Here is a 16,779-nt window from a genome sequence, read left to right on the forward strand (position 1 = left end):
GTGGTACTGCCAAACAGAAGGAATGCACTTGGAATCTTTTCTGAACGCACGGTTACAACAAAATCCACAATCTATGGGTGAGGAGGGCAGATGTGATCTTTCCACGTGGGAGAGGATGTGGACCCAGACTGTTCTCAGTTGACTCACATGACTGTAAGAATTAGAATGACAGGGGCTGTGGGTCAGCGGCAGGCTCAGGGACACTGTCACAGTGATTTTAGGAGCTGTAAATATTTACATGAGCCTGTCCCAAACCTCAACACCTAAGTCATGAATTCACTAGTGCTGTTCACGAAGGTAAACAAGTCACTCAGATAGTTTCTGGGTCCCCCATAAAATCCCCAGAAACCAAGTAAGTTATTTAACACCTTCTTTTTATGTTTTTAGCTTCTGTGTTTCCAACGTTAATTGCACACAAATGTCTTTATTACCTGCAACATCCTCCAACAGCAGTTTTCCCAAACTGACTAGACAGTAAAAACACTAGGGGACTTTTAAAAAATGTAGATATAAATGACCATGCCTCACCTCTCACTTACTAAGTCAGAATCCAAGGGGAGCGAAGCACCGAGAAATTCCTCTTAAAAAACTTTCCAGTTCTGCAGATGCTTATGGCTCTGTGAAGGGAGCTCGGGAAAGCTAGCTTTGGGAGGCAGTGCCGAGTGGCCCTTCCCCAACCTCAGTGTGGGCTGGGGGCACCTGGATGTGTTAGACTCAAGATTCGGATTCACAGCTTGTGGGGTGCGGCCTGAAATTCTGCATTTCCAGCCGGCTCCCAGGCGGGGATGCTGGTGCCCATCTTCAGACCACACTTGGAGTAGCAGGGCTGGCAGGATCCTGCTGCCGGGCAGGGAACCACAGGCGGGCCCCTCTCTGGTTGCACTGGGCCCAGGTATAAACTGCAGGATGTGTCCTCTACCCCTTTGGCCCTGCCCTACTCCCTCCTGCCCTCCAAATCTTGGGTGCCTAGATTGCCCTCCACAAAGGGAGGGCTCAGCTCAGGTTTGGACCCTCCCTCTGGGTCCCCACTGCCCTCTGCAGGTCCAGCCGCAGCAGGAAACGAAAGTGCATTCATCGTCAGGAGCGCATCTGGCGTAAGAAGGTGTAGGGAGACAATTCTGTTTATTAACAACGAAGACAGAGAGGGTGGAGGGCTCTATACAAGTGGCGATGAGATACAAAAGAGGAGTGGGGTGGAGAGGAGACACAATAATACATAACAGTATTCCGGGCGAGCTCTGCTCGTCACTCAAACACTCGAATCAAGGACAGCCAGCCACCCTTTTCCACTAAGGCTGCAGAAGAATGGAACCCGGACTCAGTTTATCAGCTCCTACAGGGCAGGCGGAGCAAGAAGCAATTCTAAGCTGATGGAAGAGGCCACTTGTGGTCTGTGGGGGCTCCCAGCTGAAGCGCAGAGTGGGTGCTGAAGCTGGTCCACAGCTGCCGGGGGGGGAGGGGTTGGTCCTGGCCCCCTAGGTCCTCGGCGTCTCTTGATTCTCAATGATAAGCTTGTCAGTCGAATACATTTGGCCGATGTGGACCTGAAGGCAAAGAAAGACAGTCTCCATTAACTGCGAAGGGTCAGAAAGAGCATTTCTAACATTTAAATGCCAACGCCTGCCATCACAGGGCTGTTCCTTACAGGGAACTGCATTGCGGGGCTGCATCGCGGGGCCAAGTGCAGTCACCGGGTTGGCCTTTGCTAATTCCCCACACCCTCCAATTCCTACTTCCTTCACTGTGAGAACAAGTTAGAGATCCACACTTTTTGGCCTTTGCAATGGCACCAGCAGCCGTGGCCTTGGTTCCTCGAGCTGTCCTGAGCAGGCTGAGACCACCCGGACGCGTGCACAGCAGCTCCTCACCGAACATAACCCGCTTCCTTTAGAACCGGCTCTTCTATAAGGAAAGGCTTTCAGCATGAAGCAGAAATGTGTCTTGCCTATGCAGGGCTAGACAACAGGTGACATTAAGGGCCCTGAAAGCGACATGACTGCCTGTCTGTTCCAGGCAGGGCTGAGGACTGTGGTCTGTGTTCTTTCACTTCTCGCCTCTTGCCTTTCCTGCCCTTTCCTTCTCAGTGTCCTCTTACACTGAGTGTTTCTGATCCTTCCTTTGGAACAAAGGGTCTTCACGAGTTTTCTCCAAAAGCGTTTCCTAAGTGATACTTTCTTAGAAATGGGTACAACTGGTACAGAAACGATTTCAGAGCAATCGGTCACTACCTATGGGTAATTTGGGGTCTTCGCTCTTTCAGTAAATGAGGGAACCTCTCAGTGGCTATAGCAGCTACCCAGAGCAGCCAGGGGTCAGAATCAAGGCCCTAATGTGGTTTTCCCAACTTGCTTTAATATTCTACTCTATTTAAAAAAAATATTTATTTGAGAGAGAGAGTACGCACAAGCATGAGGGAGAGACAGAGGGAGAGGGAGAGAGAATCCTCAAGCAGACTCCCGCTGAAGTGTGATTCCAACATGGGGCTCGATACCAGGACTCAAGATCATGACTTGAGCCAAAGTCAAGAGTCGGAAAGTTAACCCACTGAGACATCCTGGTGCCCCATCTATTTTATTTTATTTGCACATAGTCGACATACCACATTACACTGTTGCAGGTGTACAACGTAATGATTCAACTTCTCTGTATCTTATGCTGTGCTCACAAGCGTAGCTGCCATTTATCACCATACAACGCTACTAAACACTATGCTCCCTATTCTGTATCTTTTATCCCCACAACTTATTCACTCCATCACGGGAAGCATGTCTCTCCCACTCTCCTCCACCCCGTTCTGCCTATCCCCTCCCCAGACCAACAACCATCAGTTTGTTTTCTGTATTTACAGGTCTGATTATACTTTTTGTTTGTTTATTCATTTGTTGTTTCTTTTTTTTTTGAGGTTCCACATATGAATGAAGTCATTTAGTATTTGTCCTTCTCAGTTTGACTTACTTCACTTAGCATAACACACTCTAGGTCCATCCACATTGTTGTGAATGGTAAGATCTCATTATTTTTTATGGTTAATACTCTACTTTGAAATGATGGCCCACGAAAGGGGGAGGCTTTGTCACTACTCAGGTATAATTGTGCTCTCCTACAACTACACCCTGAGAGACCATCTGAACGTTCCCATTTTCCCAAGCCATTGGTTATGTCTTCCAGCACACACTTGCACAGAGGTGTCCCGATGGCCCGGGAGCACTAGTAACTGACATGCATCATGGTGCCAGGGGAAAGTGAAGGAAGAGGTCAGAGCTGCCAAATTATTGACAAAGAGAGCCAAAGTACAGAGTGGAGATTTAGGGGCATGAGGATGATGGTGTAGATATTTTCACTGCAAGTCAATTCCTTAATTTGACAAAAGAGAAAAGGAGGTGGCGGCGGTGGAGAAGAGTGCTCTGCACCATTCCCAACAGAAGTCGGCGATGAACTCTGCTCCTGTGTCTTCAGTCTCCCTTCCTCCTGTCATTATAAAGAACACCTATGGCTTCAGATGCAAGCAGGAAGGGTGGGCCTGGGAATCTGTGGACCACACTCTGCATAACATAGTCTTAAACCATCTTGAGGGGTGAGATTAGCTGGATGACGTTTCATGACAAGTGGAGCACAGAGGCTTGTCTTGGCCTCCCTTCTTGATGACCTGGAATAGCTGCAGGGTGAGCGGAAGCCATATGCACCCTACTCCAGAGAGGAGGCAGAGAAGCAGTGTTCGCCACACTGGATACCATACAGTTTTATTTTCAGACGCTCAACAGACAAATGGGCCCACTATCAATGCTTTTTAGAAGGAAGGCTAAAACACCAGTTATTTTAAAAGGAAAAAAAAAAAGAATCATTTTTTGGAGGGATGTCTAGGTTAATAAAAATAATTTTAGGCAACAGCTCAAATGATTCATTTACTTTTATCAGTGGCTGCTGGGGAGAAAGGTGGGGCTCACGCTCTCCTTGTTCTGACTTAGCTGCTTTCACAGCATAGTTTAGGACAGTGCTAGGCACATAGAAAGTACTCAGTAAGTACCTGGTAACTAAAAATAGCAGTGTTTAAGCATCCCTGGTTATAACCAAGGCTCTATGTCCACAAGTTCTAAAACCTCGATCTGTAAGTCACTGTGCAGTGCTTTGGTGGTGAGCTACCAGCGGAATTACAGAACTGATAAAGGCAAGTCAATGAAAGTAGCAATAGGACCATGTTATTATAACAAGAATGCTCACTCACTGTTAAGGAAAATCAAATGATTTAAATTTGGCCCAGCAGAAAGTTTAAAGCTATAATCCAGGGCTATAGGGATTAACCCAGAGCAATTACAGACGATGGAAGAGAAATATCCGTTCACACAGGGAGGAAATATTAAAAAGTTATCCCAATGAGAGCTGCAGAGGGGAGGCAATAAATGTTTGCATAACAGTTGTGTTGCATTTGTTTTGGCTATAAAACGTGTCAGCACACATGGGGGGCCAGCCGGGGATGGATGCTGCGGTGCTAATGACGGAGCATGTCGCTTCTGAGCTGGAGGTGAGAGGAACTGGTCAATGAAGTGAGGAAGTATGGTTACCAGCTTCAATTTACAGCCCTTCCAGAAGCCGCGAGGGGCTTCACCAGCCACATCCGACTATTACCATGCATAAATTGGTCATTAAAGCTGATCACACTTTTATTCTATAAACTTCAGGAGTTGGCATTAGAGTCCATTAGAAAAATACACAGCTTACTCAACTGCAAGTAGATGGGCTGGCTGGCTGGCCTAGAAACACTTCAGAGCTCTGAGACTCATTAGGTAAAATGACCTGCTGGGGAGGAAGGAGGAGGATCCAAGAAAAGAAAATTAAGTACAATGTTTCAGGTCTTCATTGCTCACTCATCTGCAGCAATGCACTGTCTCCTGTGCAACACATCTCAGTCTGATTTGGACTCAGAGGAGCCGGGCTCCATCACCAGGGGTGGGGGCGGTGGGGAAGCTGCACTGGGGCCTCTGCTACTTCCTGCCTATTTCACACCATTGTTAGGAGAATCAAAGCAATAGGAGACTTGAAGAAAATGTACCAATTGCCCCAGATACTTCCTAGGGCTCCATTACATTCACTGCCTTCACGTTGTTGAGAGGATTAACTAAGAACAGTAGTAGGCATGCAGTCGGGGCTTGTTAAATGTTACCGATGTGGATGGCGTCGCGCACCGCCCGTCTGCTGTGGAGAGGAATACCACAGGGTGTCAGATTCTGACCTCAAAGATTTCGAACACTCCTCAGGCTCTGGCTGTACTACTCTACGATTCTGTAATTGTTAAACACACCCACACTGTGGAGAGGGTGTCAGGGATGTCTCACACCACCTCCTGGTTTTGAACTTGAGCTTCCTGGGTTGGACGTGAGGACTGATGGACCCTCCTCATCTCTGCTCTGGGCCCCAGCCTCCTGTCTGGTAGGACCATGATGCTTCCAAATGGTCATCAGAGTGGTCTGGGGTGAGGAGGTGCCCTGGGCACTGAAAAGTTACGGGACAGATACTGACACCTGGCTCTGCTGGAGAAGCTTGGGGCTGGACTGTCCCTGCTCTCTGCCCTCTCTGAGGATGGTAAAACCACCCGGGTAGGGACAGTTCCCTGTCCGATGGGGGACAGTGACAAAACCTGCCTCTGGCATTGTAGTGATCACACCACTACTAGCAATGATGATAACACTATTACTACTAAAAAATAAAAATGATAGTGATGATGAAAGGTAACAGTCACATTTAATGAGCAATTTACTGTGTGCCAGGCACTGTTCTAAATATTTAATTAATTTAATCAATTGATTACAAGTACTTAATTCTTCCTATCTTGACAACTTTATGAGGAAGATACCATTATCATTATCAATTTATAGGCTTTCTACATCTTTGGTATTTGGAAGGAGTGTGATTGCTCAGATGGGCATACCCTTCCATTTCAGATATAAGAAGCCAGCAGCAGATCACACTGAAAATATGATGAGAAAAGACAGTAACAACAGTCACAACAACAATAAAAACAACACACCTAGACATAACCCTAAAAAGAATGTGCAAGGCTGTAAGAAAGAAAACAATAAAACTTAAAACATGTAAAATGAGTTTGAATGATATAAGATATACCATGTTCATTGAAGACTGAATCATATAAAAATGTCAATCTTTTGCCAAATTATTATTTCTTTTTAAAAAAGATTTTATTTATTTATTTGACAGAGAGAGACAGCCAGTGAGAGAGGGAACACAAGCAGGGGGAGTGGGAGAGGAAGAAGCAGGCTTCCCAGCGGAGCATGGAGCCTGACTTGGGGCTTGATCCCAGGACCCTGGGATCACGCCCTGAGTCAAAGGCAGATGCTTAATGACTGAGCCACCCAGGTGCCTCCCAAATTAGTTTGTTTAACATGATAATGAAAATCCCAATGGGGTTTTCTGAGATATGTGAGGAAACAACTTTCATGCTTATTTGAATGAATACAAAGTCAAGAATAAGAATAAGGAAGATATTAAAGCATTTCTAAGATACAGTTGAAACAAATGGCACTGGCCCAAGGAGAGAGAAATGAGCAGAGTAAGAGTTAGAAAGCAGACCCTACTGAACAGAGGTAGTTAATACATAAAATACATAAAATCATATTCATGGGGGTTTGGGGCTTAGCTTGAAGAGGATGTGGTAACTGGAACATTTCTTTGAAGTCTCCTATTGACCTTCATATAAATGGTGTATTCTGTTCTGTAATATACTTATACTCACTTTGTAAAAATGTTCTCCCAATCTGTCAAGTAACTCTGGCCCTTTGGGAAGATGCACTTTATTTACCCTGTGCCTTTGAGTGCCTCCCGACACACCCAGTTCAGAGGCATCTTTTTAATTTCCCAAGGTAGTTACACTTGATAGGGGCTTTGGAAAGTCCCCCCAAAACCTATGAACCACCAATATAAGTGAGTCTTTGATAGCAGAATTTCAGCTTTCGGCCTCCTGTCAGACCACACGTTCTGCTGACTGCCGCCTGTCTGCTTGCCCCATGGAAAGTGGGCAGGACATCTGTGCCCCTCCTCTGACCTATAATGATGTCAGACAGTTTTCCAGGCTGCCTGCAGCTCTCTCCGCAATTCTCCCAGTGATATCCCAGCGTGGAAGGTCACTGTCACAGCCCTGCCAGAGTAGAGCAATTGCTATAATATACAACCATTTTTCAAAGAGACCATTTTTTATCATACTTGGTTTCCTAATAAGTTTTTAAAGAAGCAAACTGAAATAGGGATACATGAAATTATATATAATTCTTCTTTTTAGCAGTAAGAGGTAAAATCCAAACTTATGAATATAGGTCACATGGTCTTCCTCTAAAAATAGCTCTTGATGCATATGCTCTTTTTCTTTCTAGAATTTGGTAGCCTAAGTTGTTTTTCAAAATGTTTACATATAGTAACATAATACTATTGCTTTTGAATTTGCTATCATTTTATGAAATAGAAGAATGCTTGAAATGGCCAAAGTAGATCTTTGAGAAGTCAGTCCACAATTAGTACAGCAGAGAAAAAAGGCCAGTCCAGAAAATCCAGAGATGAATCTCGTGTTCCTCTCTCCACACATGCTCCGTTTCCATTCAACTCTGTGAGCCTTGAATTTTAGATATTGGATATTCCTAATGTGGAGGGTGGTGGTGAGGAGCTGACTTCTTATTTTCTCTGTGATATTCCTGGCAGAGCAGTGAACAAATTCTTATCTCTTCTCTAAAAACCCATGTCACAATTAATACTTATCGTGTTTCCTCCTCACTGGTAGGGACAGGAGACACCCCAGATGGAGCATTGTGTCCTCTCATCAGCATGACCAGATGCCCACTGTCCCAGTATGATTATTCATAGAGCCTTCTTTCACTCTCAAGGGTCCCCACGTGTGATGATGAATTATATGGTTGTCCTATCTCTCATCCACCATTGTTAGATTTCTAGGCCATTCCGTTGTTTTTCTGCATGTCTGATGTTCAGTTAAAAAATTTTTAAAAAGCCCACCAAGAGACGGCCTCTTTCTTTTGTATCCCAGGCCATCAGAGTAAAGGAAATCAAACCATTGTAATGGGTCTCAGAAAACGGTGGCCTCAAAGAGCCTGAAGTCATGGGCAGCCAGCAGGGGTTCCCATTCTACCAGCATACTGTCCCCTCTGCAGGAATGAGTCCTTTTTGAACAAATATACATGTAAGGCAGTGGTTTCTAACAAGACAGGCCTCAGAACCACGGGGTCAGCTTTCAAGGATACACATGGCTGGGCCCCACTCATGGAGTTTCTCATTAGGGAGGTGGGGGTGGGGTCCGTGAATGTCACCATTCTCTTGTTCTGATTGGCACCCCTGAGTGAAGAAGGAGCATAAATATAACCGCCTTCAGGCTCAGTATTTATTATTAATATTTTAAAATTATCAGTTTTTTTTTTCGGTGGGTGACTATTTTTCCAAAAAACAACAAAAAGCCAGGGTTGATATTTACCCACCAGGAGCTCTTTCAGCATAGCCCTTCCAGAAGGTATGGTGATGGACTACAAGACCAGGTTGGGCGAGGGAGGTGTCTTTGCACCTCAGTGTTGCTCTAGGACGCCACACTGTTACTGAAGGCCAGGGAATCTTCCCACACCTGTTCTTTAGAGCTACTGGGCGTTTGTGGGTGATTTCTACCTGCGAGTCTGGACCACTGCTCGTGGTGGGCAGACAGTTATAGTACAGGAGACAGGCACTAGCTGTCTTCCTACTTTATCCAGATATTCTCCCTCCCCCGCCCCTGAAGCACAGCTGACCACGTGGGGACACTGGATACAAACAGTCGGTGGTGAAACATTGCATAACTAAGGCTCTGCGAGATGAAAGCATCCAAATGGCCAGCACGCATGTTAGCACCACTGAGACTCGGTCACCGAGCCCTTCTTGGAACCGGGCAGAACTCAGGACGCAAACAGCACGTCAGAGTGAAACGGGGCAAACCCCTGGGATGGTGACAAGGGCCCAGGCAAAGCGCCAGAGATGCAGGCCTTCCTGCACTGCGCTGGCTGCACCTCAGCCCCTGAACTCAGTGCTTCGGGTCACCAAACGCACAGCAGCAAGACTAGAATCCCGGCACCGCTATAATTAGTTACAAGGTGATGCAACTGTCTCGGCTGGCGAGTCCTGGGATGGGCTGGGACCAGCAAGCTCTTGACTGCAAGCTTATCAACCTGCTTGAGGAAGATCCTTGACGAATTTTCTGGGCCAATCAGGTGCTATTTTATCCCTTCAGGGACACTTTTTTCAGGGTCAGCTTGATTCAATTCTGATTTTACTTTTTTTTCCTAGAGAGAGGGAGAGAGGGAGGGGAGGGGCAGAGGGAGAGAGAGAATCTTAAGCAGGCTCCATGCCCAGGGCGAAGCCTGGGGTGGGGAGGCTCGATCTCACAGCCCTGAGATCCTGACTTGAGCTGAAACCAACAGTCCGATGCTTAACCGACTGAGCCATCCAGGCGCCCCTCAATTCTGATTTTACATCTGCTTTAAGCAAATATAACTGAAAAGGTTAGGGCGGAAAAAAAAAAAGAAAGAGAGAGAAATAAAGAAATACTGAGTTAGATGATTACCCACCACTTCAGACAACTGTTTCTAGAGACTTGCAGATCAACTGTATTTCATTTGGTTTGGCTCTGTCCCCCTCCTTAGATGGCGGACGGCACCACAGGGGGTCAGACGGTACAGAGCACGGTCACTCACACTACTCTGTTTGATGTTACAAGTTCTTCACTTGGTGGGCTTCCAGGTTCCGGGAGAGCACTGAGGTACCTGTCACCGGAACAGATTCACAACTCCCACAGCAGATCCAAAGTCAAGGCTATACAGAGTCAAAGAAAAGGTTCTGGACACTGAAAAAAGTTTCCAGAGTATGAGCCAGAAGATGCACTTACAATGCTTTTTTAAAATTCAGGTTTGTGAAGTGTGTGGATTTACTGGCTTCTTATATGTATATATACATATTTTAGATTTTATTTATTTATTTGAGAGAGAGTGAGCAAGAGAGAGCGCAGCAGCCTGAAGGGCAGAGGAAGAAGCAGACTCCCTGCTGAGCATGAGCCCAATGTGGAACTTGATCATGACCGGGACTTGGGCATCATGACCTGAGCCGAAGGAAGGCAGATGCTTAACCGACCAAGCCACCCAGGCATCTTACTGGCTTCTTTTAAAAACAAGGATAAGTTTGATGCCTTTTGGTGTTCGGAAGTCGGCAGAGACCAAGTGTCCCCGGATGAGCATCCCCTCCCCTGCTGTGCTCACACCTCTCACAGACCCCGGTTTGCCGGACCAGTTTCTCTGCAACAATCCCATGCTTAGCAGCTTCTGATGGAACACCATGGCCGTTGGCAGCTGCCCTATCTCCATCTCTGGGGCCGGAGCCTGGCTCATGCAAGAAATGGTGTGAAACAACAGAAACAAACAACAAGTCAAACTCCACCCTTTTCCTCCAACTTGCCCTTTGTCAAGTGAAGCATCTCTACATGTCAGGACACTGATCCTTCTTTCAAACAGCTGCCTTGCATTCCTTTGCATCCATCCCCGCGGGGACCTGCTACGTCATATCCAGGGACATTAAGACAGATGGTCAGCAACATCCTTACTTTCCCAGGGCTTGGGAACATTCTGGGAATGGTATTAAACCTCAAACGACATTGGGGTCAGACATACATCAACACGTTTGATTAAGTACCTCTCTTCTGTCTCTCCCCGTCCAGAAGTCAGGTTGAAAAGAGCACAAAATGGACATGAGAGAAAAACACCCATGTGAACTGAAAGCCTGGCAGGACCTTAGAGGGAGCACCGTGTCCAGATGCACTAAGAAGCTATGCTTGCCCAGTCTCCCACCCAGCACTTGAGGCAGGGGTGGGACAGCAGACATCAGCAGTGGTGGGCAGTCAGTGGATGGTACTGCTGCTTAACGTGGCTCACTCCTACAACAGCCTAATCCTGAACCCACCATCGTCTATCTTCCACAAGACCCCCAAATTGGCAGGGTCTAGGAGGCACTTGAGTACACATGTAAGGACTCTTGGGTGTTCTCAGAAATGTCTGGGGAAAGGGAACCACTAGAAGACACAGGGTCTCCGTTGGCCAGGGGATCGGGAAAAGCTGACATTCAGCCAGTACGTACCAGACATGCTAAAATTAAAATGTTGAATGACCACCAAACTGTGGGTCAATGGCTGCTGCTCAGGGCCCTTCCCTCCCTGAGGGTCCATGATGTCTGGACCTCCCTCCCTCCTGCCACCTTCAGGGCAGGATGCCCGGACCTCACACTCAGGGTCCTTGTCTGGCTTGGTGGGTTGTTGTCCTGGGCGAGCTTGGCCAGCTTTCCTTTTGAGGGGTCAAGGCCTATGCCATACTGGTGGTTAAACACAGAACATCACCTGTAGGGTAGGGGCTTTGGAGGATAAATTTGGGCTATTACTGCAAAGGTATGCATAGTATATGCAGGCCTCTGATCATAGGCTCACATTTTCTTGTTTCTTTCTAGCATGCTGCAGGGGAGACGTGAAGACAGCTGAACAGAATGGCCTATAGTTTGCTCCTGGACGTTATTGTGGATGAAGGAGAAAAGGAAGGCCACGAGCTAGAGCCTGAAATGACACCATGTGTCTGATGAGACAGGGGGTTGGAGCTTCTCTTTTGGTGCCAGCCCAGTATGGTGGCTCTTTGGTATTCCTCAGCACTCACAAGGTCAAGGAGAGGGCAGGGGAGCTTTCTGTCTCACCAAGCCCACCTCCCTGATCCTTGGGGCTCTAGTAGGACACAGGGAACTTGCCATCAGCTTACATGGCCTCCACACTGTCCCTGAAGCCCAGTTACTGAACATACCTTCCAATCAAAAGCCCGGGAAGCCAAGACTTGACCCCAGAAAGGCTCTACTGACTCTCAAACAGAAGCAACCATGCCAACATCGCATCATCGCCAATGCCAACAGAAAAGATGTTCATCTTTTCTTTTCTCCTGTGGCTGTGCCCACTATGCCTCCACCATGCGATGGGCACTCCAGATTTCTGAGGCTTGCCACAGAGGGAGGCTGCGCTGGTGGAGGAAATAACCAGTCCCTAAAGAATCTACTGAGGGAATCATCAGTCAAGAAGTGAACTGCAGTCTGTCTCCCCAGCAGGGGGAGAAAACCCGGCCTCTGAAGGGCGAGCTGCAGACACCCTGCCAGCATTCAGTCGTGGCCAGGACACGTGGCTCTTCTGCCCAGGTTCTGCTTTCACTTGCCACAGAGCACGGCAGGCTGCAGCGGGCCGGATCATCTGGGTGGACCACCTGCCCCCTTTCAGTGCCCTCCTGGTTTCCCTGGAAGGAGACAATCAGCTCCCAGCAGCCACAGGAGCAACTTTCTTCCACCCACCCTGGGCAGGGGCAAATAAATAGTGACTTTTCTCTTAATGACATGGACTTCCTTTAAACATGCTAAGGGGAAAGTGCAAGGAAATTAACCTGCTTGCCCCAACTTTCTGCTGATTTTAAAAAGAGCCTGTGATCATTCTCTTCCGTCAGGGCAACTGCAATCCAGCCTTTTCTTTACTTTCACTTGCTTCAATGAAATCATACTACAGCCTATTATGCAGATTGTGACAACCTGATACTCTGTGTGTAATAATTATAGCAACAACTAATATCCGTCTGGCACTTTACAGTTAGTTCACAAGGTATCTGTACACTTTATTGGCTTGTCTGATCCTTGTATGTAGAGCAGACATCATCCTCTGTTTTATTTTTTTTAAGATTTTATTTATTTGGTAGAAAGAGAAAGCACAAGCAGGGGGAGAGGCAGAGGGAGAGAGAGAAGCAGGCTCCCCACTGAGCAGAGAGCCCCACACAGGGCTTGATCCCAGGACCCTGGAATCCTGACCTGAGCTGAAGGCAGATGCTTAACTAACTGAGCCACCCAGGCGCCCCTCATCCTCTCTGTTTTAAAGAGACCAAAGGTCGAAGAGGTAAACTTAATTTGTCCAACATCACAGGGTCAGTACTTACGACTCTTGAGTTTTAGCAAAGCCCTAAATTCTAATCCTTTAAATTTGTGAGTACGGTGTGGTTAAAAAAAAAAAACAGTATTAAAAAAAATCAAGAAAAAAAATCAATCCTAACCCCCCACCTCAAAATCACCTTTATTTTTATTTCTGCAAACCCCTTTTACCCTGTTTATACATGAAACACTCAAAGCGGCTGTTTGCACACTGTTGCGTGCATGTACTATTTACGTGACTGACCGAGAACCCTGCAGCGCCCCCCAACCATGTTTCTACACAGCCTTCCCAACTGTGTTTTGTAAACAGTGCATTTCGACAGATCTGTGTCAGCCTCGCGTCTACTAGCTCAGCTGAAAACATGATCGATTCTCGGATATGGTTCTTTAACTCCCCCCGCCTCCTTTTATTTTTTTATTTTTATTTTTTAAAGATTTTATTTATTTATTCAACAGAGATAGAGACAGCCAGTGAGAGAGGGAACACAGCAGGGGGAGTGGGAGAGGAAGAAGCAGGCTTATAGCGGAGGAGCCCGATGTGGGACTCGATCCCAGAACACTGGGACCACGCCCTGAGCCAAAGGCAGACGCTTAACAGCTGTGCCACCCAGGCGCCCCCCCCCCCCCGCCTCCTTTTAAAAACATTTTGGAGAGAAGGCTTTTTTCCTGGAAAACATATTATTACTTTTATGAGTCATGTGTCTTTTGCCTCTTTTTTCTACTCTTTCCTCCCCTCCGCCTCCCGCCTGCGAGCACCTGACTGGGCTACTAGTGTGACTTCAGAAACGTTCAGAAACGTGCATCCCTCATGGATGGGATCTCTGAGAGACTCAGTTCAGGGAAATGGGGGTACACGTTAAGTAACCACCATGACTGCCCAAAGGCAGTCATTTAGGGAGGAATACACGTTGCCTTGAGACTGGGTTCCGTCTGCCTAGGGGGGTCTCCCCTGGCCCACGTCCAGGCCTGGCTCCCCCCACGGCAGGCACACAGCCTCCTGCTCGGCCAGAGCTTCTCTAACTCCCGTGTGCATGCGTTTGCCAGAGGGCTCTTTGCCAACCCCCCAAGACTGACTTAGCAGATCTGGGATGAGGCCTCGGACCATGTTTGGAAAAGTGCTCTGTGGACTCAGGGCCTTCTGTTCTGTCTGTTGCAGCACCAGCCACACTATCCTGACTTTATATTTTATGCAGTTTATGTGTTTGTCTCTGACACGAGGCTGGAAGCTACCAGAACTCAGGGGCTGTGTCTGTCCCAGCACTGCGCCCTTAGCTTCCTTCCCATCCCCTGATGAAGCCGCAGTCTTAGAAGAACCTGGAAGCGAGTCCTCGTCACACGGCCTGTGGGGTACCTTTTGTGTCCTTGCTGATGCGGCTGGCATAGCCACGGCCCCACCTCAGTCCACAGCACACACCTTCTAGAATCATCTTTCTCTGATCCTATGAAGGTTTTTGGCAGAGAAAACTGTGGTAGGGAAGCTGAGCTCTAGGACCTCCACCAACTCTTCTCCCCTTCAGAGCAAGTGGGTGGAGCTAAACACTTGCTTCTGTTGCCTGAACACGGAACCCGGGGTCAATGCAGGCAGGTCTGAGCCCATGAACCCGTCTGGGTGCCGGCATCCCCATGAGCCGGGACAAGCCGACAAAAGAGGAGGAAGAAAGGAGCTGTGGGAGCCAAGCCTGGCAGAGGGAGGCTGCCTCCTGAGGCAGCCCCTCCTGGGAGTGTTCCTCCGGTGTTTAGGAATAAGACCTTCTAGCTCCACTCATCTGAAAGAGAGAAACTTCACCATCGAGGCAGTCAGCTGTTTTCTGGGAAGAGTGAACCTTGAAGCCTTTGAAGACGGTCCAGCGTTAAAAGCTGCCCTTGGGATGTTCATTTTGACCCCCGAGTCCCACACTTGACCTGCTAGAAGTAGCTTTCCTTGGGGTTGGCTTCTGATTTGCTTTTCGGTTCAAGTAAGGTGGCTGCTCCATTTCTGTCATCACGGTGAAGGGACCCTCACACTGGAGTCAGCCCTGAGGACATGGCCCAGCCAGTGGGACAAGCCCCTCTTTTATTTACTTATTATTTATTTGTTCATAGATTTATTTAAAGATTTATTAATTTATTTTAGAGGGAAGGGGCAGAGGGAGACGGAGAGACAGAGAATCCCAAGCAGACTCTCTGCTAAGTGCGAAGCCTGACGTGGGTTCGACCCCAGGATCCTGAGATCATGACCAGGGGCTGAAAGCCAGAGTCGGACGCTTAACTGGCTGAGCCACCCAGGCGCCCCACCAAGCCCCTCTTTTAGAGTGGTTTGCTCACCTTTCTCCTTTCCTTTCCACCCGGTGTCTTAGGGCGATGTGTTCCTGTCACTTAGGGCTGGGGATCTACTACAGGAATCTACAGAGCTTACCACGAATTCAACCCTTGTAGATTTCCTTTACTTTTTGAGAGAAATAACCTGTACTCTTGTAATGCACAGTGAAGATCACCCAGGGCTGTGAGAACACAAAGAAGAAGGCTGATAAAAGCTGTTTATGTCCTTAGCCAGCTGGTAGTGACCTTGACAGAGCTGGGCCACCAGCACTAACTCATGATAATGTTCAGGGGAATGGAGACAAATCCCCGGAGGCTACGAGGAGATAAGCAGTGGTACGGCCGTAACTGCTCAGTTATTTGAAGAATGTAAACAACAGGCAGATATGGTCAAGGAAAATGTATAAAACATGAAAGCATGGGGGCGCCTGGACGGATCAGTCAGTTAAGCACCTCACTCTTGATTTCAGCTCAGGTCCTAATCTCAGGGTCCTGGGATCAAGTCCCGCCTCGGGGCTCTGCGCTCAGCACGGAGTCTGCTTGAGATTCTGGCTCTCCTTTCTCTGTCCACCCCACCCCCAACTGTGTGCACGCTCTCTCTCAAATAAATACATATTTAATAAAAATTAAAGCACTGTGTGAAAATGATTTTGTGCAGAAATTCCACTCCTGGGTATACGTTTATGAAAAACGAGAACAAATGTCCACACGGAAAGGTGTATAAGACTGTGTACCACAGTACTGTTCACGATTGTGAAAAGGTGGAAACAACCCAGTGCCCACGATGAACGGACAGACAAATGTCGTATATCCAAACAGTGGATCCATGTACTGGACTCTTATCTAGCCATAAAGGGGGTGGAGCATTGATACACACTACAGCATGGATGACTCTTGAAAAGATTATGCGGAGGGAAAGAAGTTGGACCCATAAAACCACACATTCTCCGATTCCATGTACATGAAATGTCCAAAAGACGGAAATCCATAGAGACAGAAAGTAGGTTAGTGGTTGTCAAGTGGGTGAGTAGGAGAGAATGTGGGTGACTCCCAATGGGTATGGGGTTCCTTTTTGGGGTGGTGAAATGTTCTAAAAGTGATTATCTGGTGACGGATATTTACATAACACAGAATATCCTAAAAACCACTGAATTATATACTTCAAATGGCTGAACTGCATGGCATATAAATCTCAATAAATAATGTTAAAGGGTGTTGAAAAGGACATATGTAAAGATATATTAAAAACACTGTCTATACCTGCACAATCCTATTAGCCTCATGGCCATTTAGCATCTGAAACGTGGCTAGTCCAAATTGAGATATTCTGGAAGTATAAAACACACACTGGGTTTCAAAGACTTAATTAAGGAAAAAAGAATGAAAAAATTAACATGTTTTTTGTACTGCAGGTTGAAATGACAATATTCTAGACACACCAAGTTAAATAAAATATATTATTAAATTAAT

The 16,779-nt window shown here is 47.1% G+C and overlaps 1 protein-coding gene across 1 annotated transcript in view; it reads right to left on the reverse strand.

The window, feature by feature from the left end:
* Positions 1 to 1,105: 1,105 nt before the first annotated feature.
* Positions 1,106 to 16,779, reverse strand: part of LYRM4 (LYR motif containing 4) — a 158,492-nt gene continuing 142,818 nt past the window's right edge. Inside the window, exon 3 of the mRNA XM_045811633.2 lies at positions 1,106 to 1,544. Within this exon, the coding sequence (XP_045667589.1) occupies positions 1,476 to 1,544 (69 nt within the window). The 3' untranslated portion in view covers positions 1,106 to 1,475. The remainder of the gene's footprint in view (positions 1,545 to 16,779) is intronic.

The sequence above is a fragment of the Ursus americanus genome, chromosome 32 (assembly GCF_024610735.1).
Source record: "Ursus americanus isolate L20-20 chromosome 32, mUrsAme1.1.p, whole genome shotgun sequence".
Classification (NCBI taxonomy): Eukaryota; Metazoa; Chordata; class Mammalia; order Carnivora; family Ursidae; genus Ursus; species Ursus americanus.